The 22363-nt window shown below is 41.2% G+C and overlaps 1 protein-coding gene across 1 annotated transcript in view; it reads left to right on the forward strand.

Annotated features, from left to right (window-relative positions):
• Positions 1-22363, forward strand: part of cdkal1 (CDK5 regulatory subunit associated protein 1-like 1) — a 194182-nt gene that overhangs the window by 76045 nt on the left and 95774 nt on the right. The window contains exon 8 of the mRNA XM_047598519.1: positions 11916-12019. Within this exon, the coding sequence (XP_047454475.1) occupies positions 11916-12019 (104 nt within the window). The remainder of the gene's footprint in view (positions 1-11915; positions 12020-22363) is intronic.

Genomic DNA, 22363 nt, shown 5'->3' on the forward strand with positions numbered 1-22363 from the left:
ACCAAACAAAAACTTAGTGTTTTCTATGTAGAAGAGAATAGAAAACAAAATTCCAGTCTAACTTCTCTACAAAAGTGATTGAACAAAACTTGCAGAGGTGCAGAATGTAAAGGGTTCCCCAGCCTTACGTCAGCTCTGCTACCCCACCACAAACCTTCCTAGTATGTTGAGCAAGAGAGGAGGCAAACAAGCAGCTAGAGATGGTTTCCTCCATCTCTGATTGGCTAACTGGCCAGAATGTGAGCCAATGCTCTTCTGGGGCTCACAGGTGGCAGCCAATCCTGTAATTGAAAAGATGAAGAGACACACACACACACATAAACATTCCACTCACATTTTGTTTTAGGGTTTCAGTTGATTCATTCAAGGGGGCGCTGTTGTGCCTGAACCACTTTCCCTATGTATGTTGCCCTCATGAAGCCATTGTCAGTCGGAGCCTCGGGGCATCGTCTTAATCAGCTTCATGAGGCAGGCACCTGGAATGGTTTTCCAACAGTCTTGAAGGAGTTCCTAGAAGGACTCGTTTGCAGCTTTGCCTTCACTCCGAGGTCCAACTCATCCCAAATTTTCTCAAGCTAGGTTTACACTGTGTGATTGTGGAGACCAGGTCATCTTACATAGCACTCCACAACTCTCATTATTGGCCACGTAGACTTTACACAACATGGAGTTGTGTTTGGTTTCCAAGCAACTCTGTTCCTCCTACTCTTTCTCAGCAGTGGTTTCTTTGTAGCACAGTGGCAGTCGCATCTCAGCATCAACTGATGTTTAGCTCCTCTAAACAGTTGATGTTGGGATGTGTCTGCCATTTGAACTATGTGAAACATTTACGTGGGCTCTAATCTGACTGACTGGTAATTTCCAGTTTGTGAGCATGGTAACTAACGAACCCATCCTCTGCAACAGAAGTAACTCTGGTCTTTCTTTCCTCATGGGAGTAATTCGCTCTTGACAAGGCATCCTTGTTAATGGAAAACTATTTCAGATGACTGCTTCATGAATAGCCAGACTCAAATCTTATCAGAATACAAATCTTGTAACACGCCATTTGGATTTCATTATGGAACATGTTTCAGTCTGAGAAAGCGTACCTCTCCGTGCAATTGTATATTCCTACAACCAATCAGGGACATTTTGCTATAAACAAATTCAACTCAACAGAGTTGAGATGATGTGGATGACCTCCAAACTTTGAAATAATATCAACAGAACTGAAAGCTTTTTCACAGTGTGTTCATGTACATATTGAGTGGTCAGTGTGACTGATGTGACGCAGTGGACAGGAATGAGAACAATAAAAGAGAGAATCATTGGAAACATACACACTGCAGTTGGTGTTTTTGACTTGGGATCAGATAAGACGTGGTTGCTTTGAACACTGACCTACTCTTTCTTCTGATGTTGACTCCAGCAGCTCATGTTAGACTCGTGCTCTTTAATTGGCTTACGCCCTGGTCTGCAGCGTTTAGTTTCGGATTGTTTCTCATATTATTTCTTCCATACCCTCTTTATGCAAACAGACGAGCCTGAGGGCAGAGTTCATTTGTCATTCTGCCTCAGACTGGAAAAAGACTTACTAGTCTTTGTATTGCTTTGTTTGGAGTCCCAGTTTTAGCGCGGCTGATACCATTAAGAATGCTGGTGCTTGCTTGTGTGTGTGTTTTGCCTCAGGCTGTACTAACCGTCTATTCTTGCTCTGTGTGTGTGCGCGTGTTAGTGACAGTAAAAGCCCTTTTGTGTGCAAGTTCAGTTGTGATGCTTCAGCGTCATAAACAAAAAAATTTACAGCCACTCAGTCAGAATGGGCCATTAAACTCGTGTGTATTTTGTTGTTGTGTCTGTTTGTGTGAACCTTTACCATTAGACGAAAAGAAAGCCCTTTGTTCCACTGTTACAGCTCATTACATTTCATTAGCTGTCTCTTCCCTGTTCTCTATTTAGTTGCATTTTTGGGAGTCATAATCTCTGTCATTGTTATTGTGCTGTGCTAAAGTCAGATGTTAATGATCCTCTGCTCGAACCCCAGACCAATAACCAACTTCATCATTTGTATCCTCTGGCCAGGCAGGTAGAAAGCAGCATAAACGTGAGTGAAGAATTGCTGGCAGGCTGACTTTAACCTTGATGTTTGGAGTCAGCAGCTCATACTTTGCAACAAATAGTTGGACGTTGAATTATTGTTCATACGGAGGGCAGCACCTTTGTCGAAACCCGGTGTGAAAATTCTCTGAAATGAAAATCATTTGTAGTATCTGCAGTGAGGCTCAGTGCAAATATTTTCATTTATTGATCCCTATGCCCTTTGAATAGGATTTTTTTCTAAGGCATTATATGACGCTTCATAAAAGATTCTGCTACTTTTGGTTTGATGGGTTCTTCAGTTACCTCTGCACATCATTGTCCTTCAAATGCTTGCTGGGTTGAGCTTACAATAGGTTGACAAATAGAGATGCTGACATGTGTTGAATGGAGGCGAACATCGAAGAATTTAATAGACGATACATTTCAATAATCTTGGTTTTTGTTACAGAAGAGTGGAAATTTCTTATTCCCTAAGCTACTGGTCTAACCAATCTACACCGTATAATAAATAACCTTGGAGCCAACACAGCATTTTATCCTCTTCCCTTTGTTCAGCTCCTTCTATTCAGGTCCCCCCTATTTTCTTTTTTCACCTTCTGACACTAATAATAACATTAATCTACTTAACAGAACGCTAATTTAATCTGGCCATTAAGCTATATTGAATATAGCACAATTCCATTGTAAGGGGTTTGAATGGATATTTAATACCTATTTAATGTGAATGTTTTGGACGTCTTACAAATGCTGCGTAGAATCCATCTTGAATTTATTGTTTCCTCTGTTGTTTCGTGTTCATTTCTGTGGTTGTCTACACTTATAAATGATTTGAACGGACGTACCTTTATCCTTGCTTATCAGTGTCACAAACTACACGTATTCACACTCAGGCGCTGCATAAACAAAGCCAGTAAGAGAATGAAATGTGCCTCTGTGCCTGTATGTATGTTAACGTGCATTGTGAATGTATTTGTGTTAGCTCAGGCCCGGGCCTCCCCCAGTGTGTTTGCTGTTGTGTTAGCTTCCTGTGATTTTCATCTGGCTGCGACAACTTCTCCATCCACTCTTCAGGCCGACACAGTGCGATAATGGGTCTTATCAACAGCACTGCTGACCTTTGAGTCGATTTATGTTAACCATTGTGACCAGCTAAGAGAGTAGTAAATGTGTATTTACCAGTGTCAGGCCAGGGTGAGGACCTGACTGTCAAGCTTTGTCCATATCAAAACTAAACTAACTTTCTTACTGTTAAAAAAAACAAAACAAAAAAATCATTGGATTTTATAACTCTTGTCGATGACCCAATATGTCCCTTGGTGAATTCAGTGAGTGAATGACCAAAATAAATTCTGACGGAAAATACAGGGAGACGAGTTACTTTCTCTTCCAGCTTTTAGTAACAGTGCTCTTAGGTAGGTGTTCCCACCTTTATGTGGAATAAGCCTTATACAGACATTACAGCTGGCACTTCTCTCACATTTATTTCAGATTCAGATTCAGACAACTTTATTAATCCCACCAGGGGCAACTTGCATATATTAAACAATACACGTACGATAGGAACAGATAAAAGACATGAACAGAATGGAGCAACTTAAATGGCAAGAAACACAATGGAATCAATGGTCAACAAATGGAATAAATAGATAAAACTTAACTAAACTAACTAGAAAATCCCCCACATAAAAGATTATATAGAATTTAAGAGACGAACAGCAGAGGGAATAGAAGATTTTGTCAAATGAAGTCATGATTTGGACAGTATATTCCTTCCAGACTGCAGACCCATGAGTTTGATCACAACTGCAATGCATAACTGTCAAAAACACATCCATTAATCTTCATACAAATTTCCTGCTACCCTACATACCTTACTGGCTCAGCTTAATCCATTACAGACAAATCGCAGTCATGATTACAGGATAGAGACGCTTTGCTCTCTCTGTCTCAGAGCTTCCTCCACTGTTGGATTCTTTTCTTGGCCCTCTTCACATGAATTCGAGGGCCAAGTCAGCACATTGTATTTTTAAGACCGCGGGTCTCGACACAGCCGCGTTAAAAAAAAGACAAAGCACAGCTCATTGGTCTTACATTTTATATTAATAAAGATTAAAACTGAAGAAAAGTGTCACAGGCAGAAGAGAGGAACTGTGTTTTTGAAGATTAAAGTCTCTGCTTCAAAGGCAAACGGGGTCATAGTACAGAGGTGGTGAGATGGGAAGTCATGAAGCAAATTGAATCACGTCCGCGTAAAGATTTATAATTTCAGTTTCTCTGGCAACAATGTTGAGTAAGGTGAAACGCCACAGAGATAAACAGCGATCTTTTTTTCTCTCTTTCTCATTTACACACAGTTCTAACAGTCTTAACTTTAGACTCCCGTTAAGGAATATCCAGCTGGGGCATTGCACGATATTCACTTCAAATAATTGGCCCGTACCTCTTTCCATCTTACAAACAACACGTAAGCCACCTTGGACTGCTCTGCTTGTCTGCTGATTCATTTTGTTCGCTGGTCGTTGGTCAAATATCTCATCTTTTCTTTTATGTTGTTTTTCTCTCCAAAGAGCAGAAGTGAAAGTGCATCGCATCAAAACAGCAGCAAAAGAAAAGAAGACAAAAAAAAAAACATGCTGATGTGCTTCACAAAGGCGGAATTATAGTCGAGTGATGTTTACATAACAGTTTCTGATCACGTACATATTTGCGTACAGTCGTGAGAATGCATGGCTGCCCAGCACACACACACACACACAAGTCTCCTTTGATTTTGCACTTTAGCACACGGACAACACATAGAAACACAAACAGCTCCACAAAGGAATTCCCATTTTCTTTTTCTGTTTCATTCCCAGCACACACATGATAATATGCAGACACGCTCCCACACACACACACACACACATACACACACACACACACACATGATCACACGCACGCATGCCCCCACCTCTTCTAGCTATGTACCATGGTGGCCTTTCCTGCTGTTTATCAAACCAATGTATGGGTAGTTTTCAGCTCCAGTGATCTGAACATTTTATTCCATTTCCCTCTTCCCCACTGCTTAACACACAAACACACAAATATATGCCTGAGACTCACACACACACACACATACACACACACACGCCATCCACTGTTCACCACACTCACTCACCAGGAGAGACTCTGCTCCCCACAGTAAATCCAAAAGATTGATGTGTCTCCTTGGACAAAATGAGATTGTGTGTCATTACAAGGTATTACGCTACAGAACCCCTGAGTAACTGAATTAGCTTCAGTGTGTCACAGGCAAACACACACACACACATGTGCGCGCACACAGACAAAGACAACTAACTATCTCACAGACAAAGTGGTAAATGGTTGACAGTCGTCAGACACAGACATCAACCCAAGAGTTAGCTACTGGACGTTAATGGACATCGTTGTCTTTATGGGTGTGTGCACACATATGTTGTCTAGTTAGATTTCACACAATTACACTTTTTTTTCTGGTTGGGCTGGCTGCAGTGCACTGGATTTTTAAGTTGTTGTTGTTGATGGTTGCATCAAAGACCTTCTGGACTTTAATAAGATATTGATTACATGTAGGACAAATTAAGTTTGTTGGAATTGTAACTCCTTTCATAGATACTCCCCCAGTTCTAGGAGACAAAGTCAATAAGGCCACACCATCAGCTAAAGAATCCCTCTGGACATGCATGAGCTGTTTTTTTAACCTATTGAGAGAACAAATCTTGGCAGTGGATCTTTGCTGTTTGCAGACACTCACTCGTGATGTAGTGTATGGATACTTTTTGAACAGACAGTATGTTCAGTAAACCTTGTGAAGCAGGTATTCAGTCAATTTACAACCAACCAGGGCTAACAGATATTTTAAGTATTTGTAAATTTAAAAATCATTCATAGTAACACTTCATTCATTCATTCTTGTTCTGTTACTCTTCTTCTGGAAGGTCGCAGGGGGACTAGAGCCTATCCCACCTATCATTGGGTGGGGTACACCCCGGTTGCCAGTGGCCTAACCAGACTCACACCTACGACCAATGTAGGATCATCAATGAACCTAATGAACATGTCTTTAGACGGTGGGAAGAAGCTGGAGTACGCGGAGAGAACCAATCCAGACAAAACTTGAGAACTCCACACAGAAAGGCCCCAGTCACATCGACAGTTGTGACGTTTTGAAGAATGTGTTTTACTGAGCTCTCTTCAATACCGACCTGGTTAAGTTAATACTAAAAGAGAGCTTAATAAGGCCTTGTATATTTAACTTAGACAGAAACAGGCCGTCACTGGAAGAGGGAACTTTAGTCACCTGTTTACTTCCCACAACTCAGTGATGTGTGTGATGTCTTGTTCTTTTTGCTTATGAGGTCAGCTTTGGACCAGTGACCAGTTTACAGTGGAATCTTATGTCAGCCACATTTTAAAAGCATTGAATCAGAATTGAGCACAACGTGTTGCACTGCAGACGAACAGTCCGATAGTTTCTAATCAGTAAGCCACCGTTTGAATGCATGAACTTGAGTGTACTTGAAATTCAGACAGACTGAGGATGCTTAGTGATTTCATCTGTCAGTCAGTTGTGCTCTTAAGTGTTCGGTAAGTCAGGCAGAAGGCAGGTGAGATGATTAGCCGGCCCAGGAGTGAATCAACGTCCCCTGAAGTCTAAGTTCAGTTCATGTGGACTGACTTTATCAGTAAAGCCTGCAAGTTCAAAAATAAACAAACATCATACCATTCTTGTCCGGTAACAATGGGCTGATTGATCTAGTCCAAACACTGTCTCGAGGTCTGTCTACAGACAAAACAAGAAGTTGGGAAAACACTCACAGTTCCTATGCAGACATGGGGTTGTGGTTTCACACACAAATGCCCAAGCCCTCACACACATACACGTGCTGCCTTTTTCAAGTCAAAACAACAATCCAAGCTGCTGTAGGAGCTGCAGAAAACTCAGCAAGGCATGTGACACATTTTCTAAAACGCACACACACTGAGCTCTTTCAGTTTATAGCACGGAGAACATGAGACTCAATAACAGAATTGAAGAGGGCAGACACAAAGACTGGATTGAACTCTGAGAGAAACAGGCCCCAGCTGCGTTAGCGCACACACACACACGCACGCACACGCTGGTAGATGAAAAGAATCACACGCTCACAAATATGCAAGAGCACCCCTAATGTGAAACATTTTTTCCTAATGTGACCCAGACCTTTAGAGTCTTAACCAACCCTTTCCTGGACTGTGGACCCGCACTAAATAATGTTGTGTTCTCAAACAATTTTAAATGATAAAAAAAATCTCAGCATGAGTTCTGTCATTTGATTTACTGTCGGTGGTCTGCAGCCTCGCACTCTTGCATCGCTTTCAGTCCGCACACAGTATTTCATGGCTTGGAAAAGTGAGCCAAGATACTCAAGCTCCATAACAGTTTCTGTTTAATCCCAATCCGTGTTCATGGTTCAAAATCAGCGCTCTTGATTTACTTTTAGATTGTATATTGTAAGTGTTGCCTTGAGTCAAACAAGATCATTGGTGCACGTGCAAACTTCCCATGTAACTTGAAGTGGCTTTAAGTGCAAGTGCTTTTTTCAGAATTACTAATTGTCCTCTATTCATTGGTCTTAATAGGTCTTTACTCCATAGTGTCAGCATTCTTTGTTCCTTGACTTTATATTATTTCGCCAGTTCCACTTTGACTTTGAGATGACACTAAAAGCAAACTTACAGGCTCAAGGCATTGTCTGGCCATATAATAGCACTTTTAAGATTTTGTTTGCTCATATACCCACATTGCCCGTCTCCCAATATCGACAATAAGCACAATGAATAATCTCGCTTCGCAATTTGCAAAAGCACTCAGACTTCCCATCACAGCTCAAGCTTTGTTTTCATAATTACATTTTGAAGCTAGCACAAAACAAACCCCCATGAATGCACGTACGGCCTCACGTAAATGCCCCACTGGCCCAATTTGTTTATGCGTAGAGCAGTTTTCTAATTAATGTGTAGATCCTAAATGCTTATCATTGAGAAAACCTGTCCCTGCTCAGCTCTCTCCCAGTCTATGTCTTTAAGATGCCGCACAGGGGAGCCTCTCCAAAGGGAACTATACTGTGTGTGTGCGTGTGTGTGCATGTGTGCTGTGAGAGGTTTACAAATGTATAGAAGAACCTCGGGGCTTTCCTTTCTTTGTTACCTTTTCAAGACAGAAGCCACACAATACTCGTTCTGTCTTAGACACACACACACACACACACACTGGGGAGGTAGCCTTTCTCATTGTAACACATTGATGAACTACACTGTTGTCAGGTACACCAGCTACCTCTGTGGTTTAATTAACTGGAATGAAACAGAAGGGGGAGAGGACATATACAAAGTAGGGAAAGGTTGGAGGCTGATAAGGAGGAGAATTATCAGGTTTCACTTCTTTAAGAACTTCTCCTCTTGGTCACCTGAGTGCTGAAGACGTGGCGTGGTTCATTTCCATGAATGCTGAACGTAATATTAAATCTCTGCATCATTTTAGGTTCTCCCTGAAAGACTAAAATAAAGTGAACAGTCGCTGTAATCTTCTCCTCATCCAATGCAAGCAGGACACGAAGCAAACGTCTGTCAGAAGTAGTAATACTGCTCCTCTCCTTGAGTTAGTTTAAGGGTGCTGACTAGTTGTTGCAGTGTGCTTAGGCTAATGGAGAAGTCGAAACTGCTAATGCGTTGTTGTGATACCGGACAAATGTTCAGGAGCGGCACACTCACACAAGGCACATGAGCACACATGCACAGAATTGATGCAAATACACACACACACACACACACACACACACATATGCACTGAGGCAGGCCACTGACTGTCTCTTGAGATTAATGTTGGTGTGATCCACTCAGCTGGGCCTGATCACATTAAGATGGATGGACCCCCTGGTGGTGGTTGCATGTGTGTTGGGGTGTGTGTGTGTGTGTGTGTGTGTGTGTGTGTGTGTGTGTGTGTGTGTGTGTGTGTGTGTGTGTTGGGGTGTGTGTGTGTTGGGTGTGGGGGTGTGTGTGTGTGTGTGTGTGTGTGGTGTTGGTGTTGGTGTGTGTGTGTGTGTGTGTGTGTGTGTGTGTGTGTGTGTGTGTGTGTGTGTGTGTGTGTGTGTGGGTGGGTGTGTGTGTGCGCACATGCACTCTGGGTCCCATCTGTCCATGTTTTCTCCACAGCTAGGTCCTGTGACCTAGCTGCAATCTTCAGTGCCCTCAGCTAGGATAAGCAATACCCTGAGAAAACGAGCTGGACAGATAGATAGATAGATAGATAGATAGATAGATAGATAGATAGATAGATAGATAGATAGATAGATAGATAGATAGATAGATAGATAGATAGATAGATAGATAGATAGATAACTAGTGCTTGTACTTCAAACTGCAAATTTTAAAGATATTGTTGTGCACAGTGGACAGTCCAATAAACGCTGCGTACAAAGTTTGTTATTTATCTTAATATTTCATAAATGACTCAATCTTTATTAATGCCTAATTTGAGGAACACGTAGTGAACACATTTTCCCACAGAGATAAACATTTTTTATGATCTGAGAACTATTACGTGTTTGCACATCCATGGTAATTCAGTAAGCGAGTCATTTTCTCCCATGTGTCTTTCTTAGTTTGACTTGTAATGTCTCACTCTTTTCTTCCCGCAGCTACTTCAAGGCCTTTGCACACTGGGTGTTATATAAATATTATAGATGTGCTCCTTGTCTCTCCACTGCCTAGCAAGATCCGTTCATGTGACCGACATCAGGCTACAACTAGTAGCTGGGAAACACGGCCGTTCATTAGCGAAGCGCTCCTCTAGGAGATGCAGGAGTTCTGCACTGTTGGCCTGTTTGTGTCAAGTTTCTGGGAGTCCTTGTTATTTCTCTCGGTCGCAGACAGGAACAGGGTTCACGCTTGTTATCTACGACAGTCTGATTTCATAGTTTTTGATGGTTATTAAACTATAGTAAGATGTTTTTGTCGTGCCACTCGAGTGTATAAATCCCACGGCAAACCACTTTTAACTTTGTGACAATTGCGTTTAAGTGGAACTTCTTTTTTCTTTCGTGTAGTGCTTCCATTAGTCGTGCAGTGTGAAATGTGGTTTTCTTTATGAGTGGCTGGTCTTTCGTTGGTTTGGGTCTTTCGTGTAAACACCACTTGACATGCAGTATTCTGCTTATGGAATACCACAGTGATTAACTCACGCTGACCCCACAGCGTGTTCCTCTAACTCACAAGAGTTGTTGTAAGAAATTTAAACCAAATTTGAAGAAGTATATGAAAAGAAACTACTGTGGTAATAAGAGTGTGTTTTTTTTTTTTCATCCAAGTATGATGAATTGGAGGTCAGAAATGAATCCCACACTCAGTGAAGTATTTAATAGTGGCTTTTCTTCTACTGTTCATTAGTGATTTACTGGCAGTGTTGAAAGAAAAGTCGCCTTCATTGCAAACAAAGACCCCTCCACAATTTATAACCTCCCACACTTTTTGATCTGGTCGGTGTGAGTATTCTTCCTTTTTTCTCTATTTGGTTGTTTCTTTCTTTGTCTTTTGTTTGCTTGTCTTACTCCCTTCCTCCTGCGATCAATTTGAATTCAGTTTTTTTTTTTGTAAAACAAAACAGTGTATTGGGTCCAATCTTTCCTCAGTTTGCTTCAGTCTGAAAGACATCTGCCCGTGGTCATATTGGAATTAGCTGAAGTTCTTACAGACGATTTCAGAAAAAAATGCACTTTTGACTTACAGTGCCTCTGCTCTATTGACAACCTATTCATCAGTAATATTCTGAATGCACTTCTATTCATTTTTTCACATTCTTGCTCATTTATGGTTCAGTTTATGATCTATTTTGACATTTTATATTATAATTGATGTGTTTTGAATACCAAGCTAACGGAAGCTAATGAATGCAATTTAATACATACATCACTCAAATGAACACCTGTCAGTATAATGTGATACATTGTAACAGTATTACAAACTACAGGCTGATAAGACTGAATCCACACATCTTTGAAACTGTTTGCATTATACGGCCTAATGAAGTCAAGATTTTTTTGCAGGACTGTTAGTTCGTTGCAGCTGGTGTTGCTAAAACTGGGCGTGTAATGTGAAACATTTAGTGGTTTTATCCAGATTATGAGGGACTGTTTAAAAATAAATTCAGATTTTCTAAAAGCGGATGTTTGTGTGGAACACAGTGAAAAGATGAACACGATGTTTCAAAACAGAACAGGTTCTTCATGTTTTTTAATGCTTGCTGTAATATTAGTTCCTGACTTAGTTCCTAAAATGTCCTTTGCTTTATACTGTGGTTGGTGATGTCTGAGGAGCACTGTGATCTTCTTAGTAGCTCAGGAGGTAGAGCAGTCGCCCGGTAACCAGAAGGTTGGTGGTTTGATTCCTGCCTGTCCCCAGTCTGTCCGCTGTGTTGCTTGGGCAAGACACTTAACCCACCTTGCTCCCAGTGTGTACCCCACTGGTCTATGATTGCGAGTGAGTGATGTTTCGTGGTGGTCGGAGAGGCCGTAGATTGGCAACCACGTTTCCGTCAGTCTGCCTCAGGGCAGCTGTGACTACTGAGGTAGTTTACCACCATCAGGGTGTGACGGCGTGAGGAAATGAATAATGCATACAATTGTAAGCGCTTTGAGCATCTATTGAGCCATCTAATGGAAAAGTGCTATATAAAACCATTATCATTATTATTATTCTTTATGCCAAAAGTGACAATACTTGTTATTTTTCTTTCTCTTGAACTCTTCCCATTGTCTTTTTTTTTGTCACTCCAGGTGTCTGAACGCATGTACCTACTGCAAAACAAAGCATGCTAGAGGAGACCTGGCCAGTTATCCCATTGAGGAGCTGGTGGAGAGGGCCAGGCAGTCTTTCCTAGGTGAGTACATCATTTTTCCCATACTTACATGCAATCACAACTCAGCTTTCAGTCATGGTGCTTTATATGTGTACACATGATGGAAATATCTCACAAGGGCTATTTAAGTGGGAAAGGCCTGACACACACTTATTAATTTACTTTATTAATTTGCTGTGGAATTGTTAGTGCTAATATAGAGGCCTAGGCTTCTGGTGCGATGTGTTTAAACTGTTCTTATCGCTGTGGCCCTTGGTGTTGCTATCAGTTGATTCACTGCATTAATGTGTGTAGCCTCAGCTTAGTGTGGGTCTTATTAAGAGGGGGAGGTTTTAGTAACACATGTTGATGTTTTTGTTCTTGGGTAGAGGGTCCAGCCAGTTGGCTCTAGTTTGATGCCAGAGGAACAGCTGTTGTGCCCTGGCATCTGTTCCTTAAGTGCACACTCCCAGAATCCCCAACTGCACAGCAGGCCATGCCTCGATTAGAGCCTTGGGCGGGTCAGTCAAGGGCAAGTCTACACATCGATAACACAAATGGCCAGCTATTTTACAGAAGAGCTATCATCCGTTTTAGGGCTTTTGTGGACATGATATTTTCAAATACTCTGTATTTACTTTCCTAAAATATGTGTGCCTAATCTTTATAAGCAGTTTAAGGTCTCTTGTCTTGTCTCACACCATTTAAATACTGGTAAAGCTAAAGATTTTACCATGAACTTTTTAGAGGATGGTGGATGAGGTGCCCTAATTGTTATTTTTTTACTTCAATATACTTAACTTTAGACTAGATACTGAAATAATATTTAGTACATTGCGTCTCTATGTGCCTTCTGAAGAGCTCTTACATTCTGGTGATTCCAGCCTCTTAGCTACAGGCTATTGAATGCACTGGTTCTCAGTCTTTACACAGATGTCTTTCAAAACCGTACTTTAAAACATTACAGGTTCAAGTGGACTATTTTTACTCCCACCTTACTTGTACATATCTAACAGCTGTCAACCTGAGGCTTTAGGAACCTGCTACTTAAAGAAAGAAAATGCAGCTGTAAACGAGTCTGTCTGATAGAAAATGTCGACTTCTTTATGGGAGACAATGCAGTGGCCTCAGTGACTAAATATGACTAAAGAGAGTGAACTTTTTCTCTGGTATGACACTAGACAGGATCTCAGTTTATATTGGCATAATATTAAAAAAAAAAAGAAAGACAGAAAATACCCTTGACAAGGACACGGCTTTCTAAATCCCACCCAGAACCCTCTAAAACAGCTGCATCCAAGCCACTGCCACGGGCTGAGCAGTCAAGGGCAAACTCACCAGCTGCTTGAACCTTGGGGCGTGTTTGTATGTTTTTGCATGTGTGACATGGGTGAAGCAGGGTGAAACGCACCTGCCCTTTATACTCGTTTCAGAGAATTTAGAAATGCACGGCTTACTGATATTTTAAGTGAGACCCGAATGTGACTCACACATATGTAAACAAATACAAATCCAAAAGCAAGACAACTCAGTTACACAGCAGGCAATATATATAAGATACAAACGGAGAAATGAATGCCTCAGCCACTAGTTACTGGAACAAAATGCACCAGAAGAGACGCTCTGTGGTGTGTGTGTGTGTGTGTGTGCGTGTTTTGAGAAGGGTAATCCGTTACAACGCAGGAAACATGAGTGTCAGAGACAGTTAGTTGTTGTTGTCAAAACAGAGAAGAGGAAGCTGGAGGTTAACGCCTGTTACACTTTACAGACAGTTGGAATAAGACAGAGGTGTGCAACGAGACAGGAGAAATGAGGTTTCACTATCTGCCCAGCGTTCTTTATCACTGTCACACTCAAACCTTTAAACGTTATTTAAACCGAGCAAACCTTAAAAATACTTTGTTCTTGTTGAGGCACACTTCATACCCTAGTTTCCTGATTCTCGTTGACCAGGTTTACTTACTTGATGTGATAAGCAAGTTTCATCTCAAGAAGGATTTAGCATCCACATCAGCCGTCCAATGTATGTATTGGCTGTCACATGTAATATATTTCTCTTTTCTGGAACAAATGGAATCATCTACCACATTTATGAATGAAATGCACAATGTTTACTCCATCAAGTGTTTTCGTTGGCTTTAGAATCACATTATAGAAGTGCAGCAAAGCCCCATTTCTCTCTCACTCTCACTCTATTAGCCACCTTTTGCTTATCTCAAACAAATTGAGCCTTACAAATAGACCCAGCAATTTGATTTACCATTCAATGTATTTTGAATAAAAATAGGCTGCAAGTATGAATGCTAATTTTTATTGGCCGGTCAGCCGGCGGTGGGGATAGTTGATTGGTTTATCTCGGGGAACTTTGAAAGAATTTATGGGATTTATTCAAATGTGATTTGAGGTAAATAGCTTTCATTCCGTCTGCAAAAAGGAGAGAGTGTGAGTACACAGCTTTTAAAATAATCTGAATTATTCAAATGTATGAATGTATAATTTTTAACATCAGAGAGGTTAGTTAATGCATGCAGGTAATGGAGGCTGAGGATGTCATAGGAAATGACAAGGTTGTGGGTGTATATGACTGTATATGAAGTAGTTTGTTGTGTAAGTGAAGGAAACTATAAATGAGTGGGTTTTTTTGTGTGTTAATATGAAAGTATTTGTCTTTAGATTTGTATGTAAACAAACAACAAATCCAAAGTAGAGATTTATACGGAAGTATAAGTCCTTTGAAGATGGTAAATCTCCACGAGAAGCATCATGGTCAACAACCCCCTGGTTTGCCTTCAAGCTTAATTTACAGAGCGGCGTCACGTTGACGGCGTATTTACGGCGTAGGCGGTTACGCTGTCGAAAGCATTTATACATGTGTGCGTCCTGGTGTGTCTGTATTGTTATGTAATTACGCCACTGAAACACTGCTGTGAGTTTCACTCTGTGTTTCACCCAATGCCGAGTGTAGCTGAGCGGCTAATGTTGGAGTTGAAGGTAATAAATGTAGTTCAAAAGTTAGTTTAAACGAAAATCGCTGTAGCGCAGAACAGGGAGAAGACATCTAAGTAAACGGTTCATATGAACCTGAACAAATACAACTTTCTGTGCTTATCCGGCCACTGAGTTACACAAACAAGGAAATGCGTTTTGGGCCAGTCACAGCGGTTAAAGTCTGTGTCATTTGTGGGGAGGTGTCATGTCAGGCTATAGTGTAGAGTCCAGATCTAGGATGAAGTTGTGCTGTCAACGCGTTACGGTTCTATAAATTCCATCCTCTAATCGTCAACAGTTTCCGTCACATCCTGTCTTGAAAGGCAGGGTTTCTAACTTAGACCTTAAACATAGATGAGAGAAACGTGACCTAAATACCACCCTGGTTGCCAAACGCACCTTTGCATACCTAGAAACCCCTCCCCTCTCATTTTCAAATAGCAGCAGTTGTTTTCGCTCCTCAGGAGTTAAAGCTGCTGAAAGAAAAGCTCCTGACTCACCTGAACTCTACGATGTATGCAGCCGACAGAACTAAAGCAAACAGCAATGAATACTTCCCCCTTTAACCATTTATTGCTTAACAAGCTTTGAAACTTGTTGTCTTGCTCAACTATTGAAAAGTTCTTCAGATGGGGATTAGGTAACATCAGGGCAGCAATAATCGCTCAGGGGCAGTACATATTAGAATATTGCCACAAACGACTTGCCCAGAAATGTGTTGACCCTCCTTGTCTTCATGCAGAGACTTGCAGAGAAGTTGAAACGATCTGAACATAGAACTGCAGTACACAAATCCAGGGATGTGCCCCTGAAACCACACCACTACCAAGATTTTATGAATGAACTCCAAAAAATGTTACTTTATCAATACTTATAAAGCTGTTACACAAAACGGTGTATAGTCCTACAACTTCCTGTCTGCCACCAAGGCTGCACAAATCATCTAGGCAACGCAAGGGATCACACGGTTTTAGGTAAAAATACACATTACATAAAGTTGGCTATATTTTGTCGTGTTCTGCAATGCTCATTAATGTAAAAAAAAGCATGTTAAAAGAAGGATTGCAAAACCACTTTAAATGGCGTTAAGCTCTGAAAGCTGCAGATACGCTGTCCTGTAAACACAGCAGCTGCCCCTGAGAAGTGCGATGGGAGACAGGGAGCGAGGCAGAACGAGGTGCAAGAGAAGTGAAGAGAGAGAGAGAGAGAGAAAACTCTATTTTTGTTGTGGTCTCAAACCCCCACTGAGGCTGACGCCTTGTCATTTCAAACTGTCAGTAGGGTGTTTTTGAAATGGCCCTGTCTAAAACAGGATGTGACGCTTCATAGATACAGACACACTGCACTCATTCCCACATGACACACTACATTAGTGTGTGACACGCGTCCCCGCAATCACAACACAGCTTGAATTTGGGGCTCCAGCGTGTGTTGCTGTAATGAAAACACAAAACTGGAACCTCTGATCACCCGTAAAGCTCTTTTAGGAACTGACAGACAGTTTGAAGCGCTAGATTTTAAGTAGCACGTGAAGGTGCAAAGTAATACCGGTTTGTCATCATGCTGCATGAGCTACCTTTTCCTCATCAACTGACAATGTAAGCAAGCTTTCAAGTTTGACGTCAAGTAACTTTGTTAACTTTGACATTGCGAGTTCCCCTTTGATGATAACGTTATAGCCTGGAAGCAAATACATCCAGTGAGATACTCAGATATCATCTGCTTTTTGTCTCATTTCCACATGACTACTGGCATCAGTGTTAAACACAGATATTAGCAGAAATGACACCGCTTGGTTTCTCGGCTCCAGCTGGATGACATATGACAGATAGCCACAGATAGACAGACAGATATGTGGGCGAGCTTTCTGGCTTGCTCCAACATCTGTGACAGGTGTCAGCTTTTGTTTACCTCTGCTGCTCTAGCTACGTGACACATGGACAGACGAGGCTGCCAGAGTTTGCCAGGAATGATATTCTATGGGTGAATGCTTCATCCAGGTTGGGTGGTAAAGTTTAGTCTGTGCATCTGTATGAAAATTAGATTTTATTAAAGGGAAACGAATCGTACGGCTGGTCTTCCCAGCAGCAAAGAAAATGCTGTGGAATATGGGGAGTGCGATAGTACAGGAAACCGAGGGAACAGTGTCATCTGACAGATGTACAAGATCAAGACAGATGTGACAGTGTGTACGCTCAGTAGCTGTTCACATTTTCACGCATTTTCTTTGCCAGAAAAGGAAATATGCAAATGGTTAAACTCAAATTCATTAGGTGAACTAGATGGAGGTAATAAGATTAAAAGAAAACTCAATCTAGAGGCAGATGAGCTGAAATATTGATAGGAGAACATTGATCATAGTTGAGTCACCAAAGTGCTTTGTATTGGAAAGCTGGGAAACTGCTGAGCAGGCAAGCGCTAGCACAAATTTCCTGTGTGGAGGCAGTCAAATTCATTATCCTCTGGGAAAGCTCTCATGGAGAAGCTAAAAATGGATTTTTTTGAATCGCTTCCAGGCCGATAACTTGCTGATATTTTTCACACAGACAGGTTTTTCCATGTGTGCAGACTCAGACTCCAGCAGCAGTTCTTTATTATCTGGCTGTCGTACAGCCCGTAAACTCAAAACAGAATTGGTGGCACATGCCCCAGAGTTCAGCAAGATGTTTCCACGACCAAAGCTTCAAGAAAGGATTGGTCTCCAGTTGTTTTAAGCCGTTGTCAGTTATTGCTGTGCAGCTTTTATTCACGACCTTAGCTTGACGGTAACAGTGCGATAGATGCATGATTCTGTGGATGAAGCTGAAGGGAGCCTTGTAAAACACACATTTTTATGAGAAGCATAAAGCTCATTTAATTAATCGTCTAAATTAACTCCCTTAGCTTTTCTGTGGAAGTGGCATATACTTCCTTTTATGCGCATTAAGCAAAGTGAGACCCTGTGAATCGTTAGGTTTACCTCTACACAGGTGCACTATCTCTTCTTCAACACATCACATTTGTTTGGCACGCTTTGAGCGTTCTTAAAGCTCGTCTCTATTGTTTGTGATCACACCTTACATCCAAGTGAAAATTGGAAGTCTTAAGTTTTCAAGTTTTCCTCCACTACACATAAACACGTCTGCATTAAATTTAGATGTTCCAGTTTCAGGGTCCTGTGTTGTGCACACTGGCTCAGTAGCAGAGCTATCACAAAAAAAAACAAACATAGAAATAATGAGCCATTGTTAATGTTGTTAGTTCTGCCTGTTCTTTGTTGCTAAGGAACCTAACAGCAGTAGATATGAGAATTTATTTGATTACCTGGATAAGACACCGAAGAGCCAATAAGATCACGGCTTTATCTGATGTTTACACACTCGCACCGACACTCCCTCAGTCATGCAAAGTTCGAGCAGCCCAGCTGCCGTCTCACCTCTGCTACTGCTCATTATGCAGGGACATTTGTGTGCGCACTGGAGTGCGTCGACGAGCTGAAATGCGCCGGACCACTAAAGAAGAGGGGGGGAACATCTATTTTCTACTTTTCCTTGTCGTCCTTTGCTCTCAAAGTTCATCTGAACCGCCGTTGTCCTTCATTTGCGTCTCTGCCTCTGCATTCTTGTTTGACCTCTTTAATGCTCTCCCCAGGCTGGACAAAAAGACAACGCAGGGCGGTGTGCGTGCGCGCATGTGTGTTTGCGTATGTGTGCGCGCGTGTACCGTCTTGTCCTGTGATTTAGTGCCAAGCTGGCAGCAGAGAGCAGTGAATAGGGGGCCCCTTTCACACAAAGAGAGCTCATGCACACAAACACACACGCACAGCTCACAGTCAATGCCAGACTGCAGGCCACCAACCGCACACCTGGCATGCTGCTATTATGTCACCAGTGTGTTGTGTGTCCGTGTGCACTTGTCTATGTGTGATTGTGTAAGTCCAGCAGACACCATCTGCTCTGTCCTCTGTGAACTTGTCTCCTCTCCCTGTTCACTTCACTATCAGATACTTTTACTTTTTATAGTCCTGCTACATTTCCACTAAATTGCGTTTTGCCCTGTGATGCTAAATGTTCTATATAACGTTTAAAACCTACAATACACTCCACCTAAAGTTGGAAAAATCCCTTTTCTGCTTTTTATTGGCGTAGAAGCTGTTGTCTGGGTTGCTGTATGTATAAAAACCCCTTAGTAAATGTGTAACTTTATGTGCAGTCTTAGCCACGGTTACAGTGTAAACTCTAGATCGTATTTCAGCGTGAAACATACTTTGCACTCGTGCGACTAACAGTTATACATTTCTTTCTCACATTACTTAAATACATGTGGAAAGTTCATTCTGAGAAAGGATTGGCATGACGGCACACGACTGAAGTTATTCACACAGCTGCAGATGAGCTGAAATGTTGCTCTGAGCAACAGATGTGGATGTTGCATATTTTTGAAGTTGTTGTTGTTTGGGGTGCTGAGAGAAAGACATTTTGGAGTTTAGTTCCTCTCTCTGAAACATATTTCTTTTCCTTTTCCTTGCTTCTTTCCTTTCATGACATGTCTTCTGTTCCCCGTTCCTCCTCTGCTCCATCTGTTATTTCCCTTTCTCTCACCTTAGGGCTGTGTGTACTACTGTATGCTGCTGCAGCACAGCTCTGGGTGGGGGAGGGGAGACAATTACCACAACCAATCAATAGGTGGCAGTAGGACACTTGGATTAAGACTGGGACCATGTGCTCGGCTCAGTGGTCTTGTTATTGTCTGCATGGCTCTAGCACACACGGTCGCACACTCTCTGAGAGAGTCAGCTTGTGACTGTTAAAATGTTTAACTGCTGTAAGTCCTCTGACTCACATTTGGCTTTTAGTTCTTCCTCCCAAAATATGTATCTGCGTGAGTGTGTGTGTCTGTGTGTGTGTGTGTGTGTGTTCCCCTTCCCAAGCTGTTCAACACGCTCTTGCTTTGTTGTTTACATACAAACTTTCTCCTTGTTGGTCCATGCGGCACACAAAAGATTAAAATAAAAAATACACTCGTCTCTTTGTTATTTTAACCTTGTAAATATTTGTTATGATTTTTCCATTTAAAGAAATAGTTCTTTCTTTAAGCGAGAATAGTGACATCATGTAAGCCTCCACCTCAACCACCCATCCTTCCTTTCCGGCAGTTAAAAATATTTAATTTATTTCACCTGAACTAAGAATGAAAAACCTATGAAAACCATAAACTACACATTTGTCAGAATGGTTCGTACACACACCAGTGCCAAAAAAAAAAAAAAAAAACTACAAGTGGTTCAAGTCCTCAAGTGCTTTAAACCTTAGGAGGCTGCATGGAGAAGGTGAAATTAATCAGGCTTTTTAATCTGTACAGTTTTGTGTTGGAACGCTTTCAGCTTCTTCACAGTGCCAGAAAACAAAGGCCCTTTAGTGATCCAAACCCGGGAATTTAAGTCTCTGCCATGTGGCATACCCAAGTTGTGTGGATTTCCGAGCGAGATGACTGTTTTAGATGAGTGGAAAGTGGATAGTTAAAAGTTATAACAACTAACCTATATCTGGAATTCACAATTCCTGTTAAATGTATTAAATCTGCATTAAGTAGTAGTAATACTGTTTGGGAATTCGGGCTCAGTGGAACAATATTGACATATTATCACTTTATAAACATATTCTATAGAGACTAAAGATTTACAAGAGAGGTTTCAACATGTTTTCCAGAAACAATTGGCTTTATGGATTCATTGTCTTTAAGTCACAGTTGAATGCATTTATCCTCACCATTAGTTTAAAGACAATTCATTTCAAGCACACACACTTCACATGTACACCCACTAAACGCTTAATTGGTTAGCTTACCTGTAATTAACTCGACCTCACATCAGTGTTGTGAGAAACACAACTCATTACCTTTAAAGGAAAGAAAAAGAGGAAGTCTAATGAAAGCCTGACAGGCGTGACTGAACATTGGTTGGAAGAAAATGAGAAGGAAGAAGAAGAAGAAGAAGTTTTACATTGATAAAATATACCTCAGTTCTTAAATTTTGGTCATCTTATTGAGCACGCCTTTTCTTTTTCATTTTGTATGTGAGAAAAGCCCCCTGGGAAGTGTTAAGATAGTTGAACACAGACAAAAAAAGTAAAGTCTAGATAACAGATACTGAGATTAAACCATCCTACAGCAGCCCTGTTTATGCTCCTATGATGGTTTTATGTGTCTTCTCCTTTCTCTTTACCCACTCTGCTCCTTCTCATTCTCCCATTACAGCTTCTTTTTCATTCACCTTCCCCCATTTTAATCAGTTCCTCACATTCCAATCTTTCCATTTTGGTTCAGTTTCTTTTCCTGCCTTCATTAACTTTTTTAGGGTGCCTCTCTAACTTTACATTGTTGTTTTTATCAGCGTCCTCTTAGTCTTCGCTAACATTTTCCTCATGTGACTACTCGTATCTTTCTTACAATCGCACGCCTGTGAATAACTCCTCTGTCATTTCCCCTTCTCTCGCAGAGTTTACTCTCTGATGATGAACCACTGCTGGCTCATCTGCACTCACATTGATAAATAATATCACAGCTTATGAAACAGTTCATTCCACAAGGCACATATCATGAGAAACTCATTTATTTCCCATTTAGCTGAAGGAATACGGAAAGCCAGCAGCAAAATGTTAGCCCTGAAGTTATTTGCATCTGCATTTATTTATTATTAGTTTGAGAATTAATTTCAAATGATCCATAGTATGGTGATGTAACGATTATTTATTAACTATGATTTTTACAGTTTTAATGCTGTGACGCTGTGTGACAGTTTGAAGGCACAGATGGGGAGATAAATATTTATTAATTAACTTACTTGTTATGTTTATGTATCAAGAGTGGACTCTTGTTTGGAGGTATTTCTGGAGGTGTTGTGGATTGTGAAACAAGTTCGATGTTGAATAAGTTGTGTTCCATATTGCAGAGGGATCCAACAGAAAAAAATGTCTTTATTTGCCTTCATTACGTCCTTGTTTGTCTCTAGGAAAGAACGCCCACATTCTCTGAGTATAACTTGCAGTAATGTGTAGTGTCTATGTCTGTGTGTGTGTGTGTGTGTTTGTGTGTGTGTGTGTGTGTGTGTGTGTGTGTGTGTGTGTGTGTGTGTGTGTGTCTCTCTCAGTGGTATATATTTTGATACCATCAGGGGGTCTCTTCACACCCCCTGCAGGAAGCAGTTCTCACATTGTGGACCACCCCCTGGTGTTGGGTGACATGAAAGGGCTACAGGGCAGACAGCTGATGCACACGCACATACTTACACAAACATACACAAAAACACACACACAGTCGCTTCCTTAGAGAAATGTTTTGCAAATGCTGGAAACTATTGTGCATGTCCTCTAGTAAATGTTCCCTCTAACTCTTCTAAGTCAAACTGTTTCGTTCCGCTTA

The sequence above is a fragment of the Mugil cephalus genome, chromosome 11 (genome assembly GCF_022458985.1).
Source record: "Mugil cephalus isolate CIBA_MC_2020 chromosome 11, CIBA_Mcephalus_1.1, whole genome shotgun sequence".
Taxonomy (NCBI): domain Eukaryota; kingdom Metazoa; phylum Chordata; class Actinopteri; order Mugiliformes; family Mugilidae; genus Mugil; species Mugil cephalus.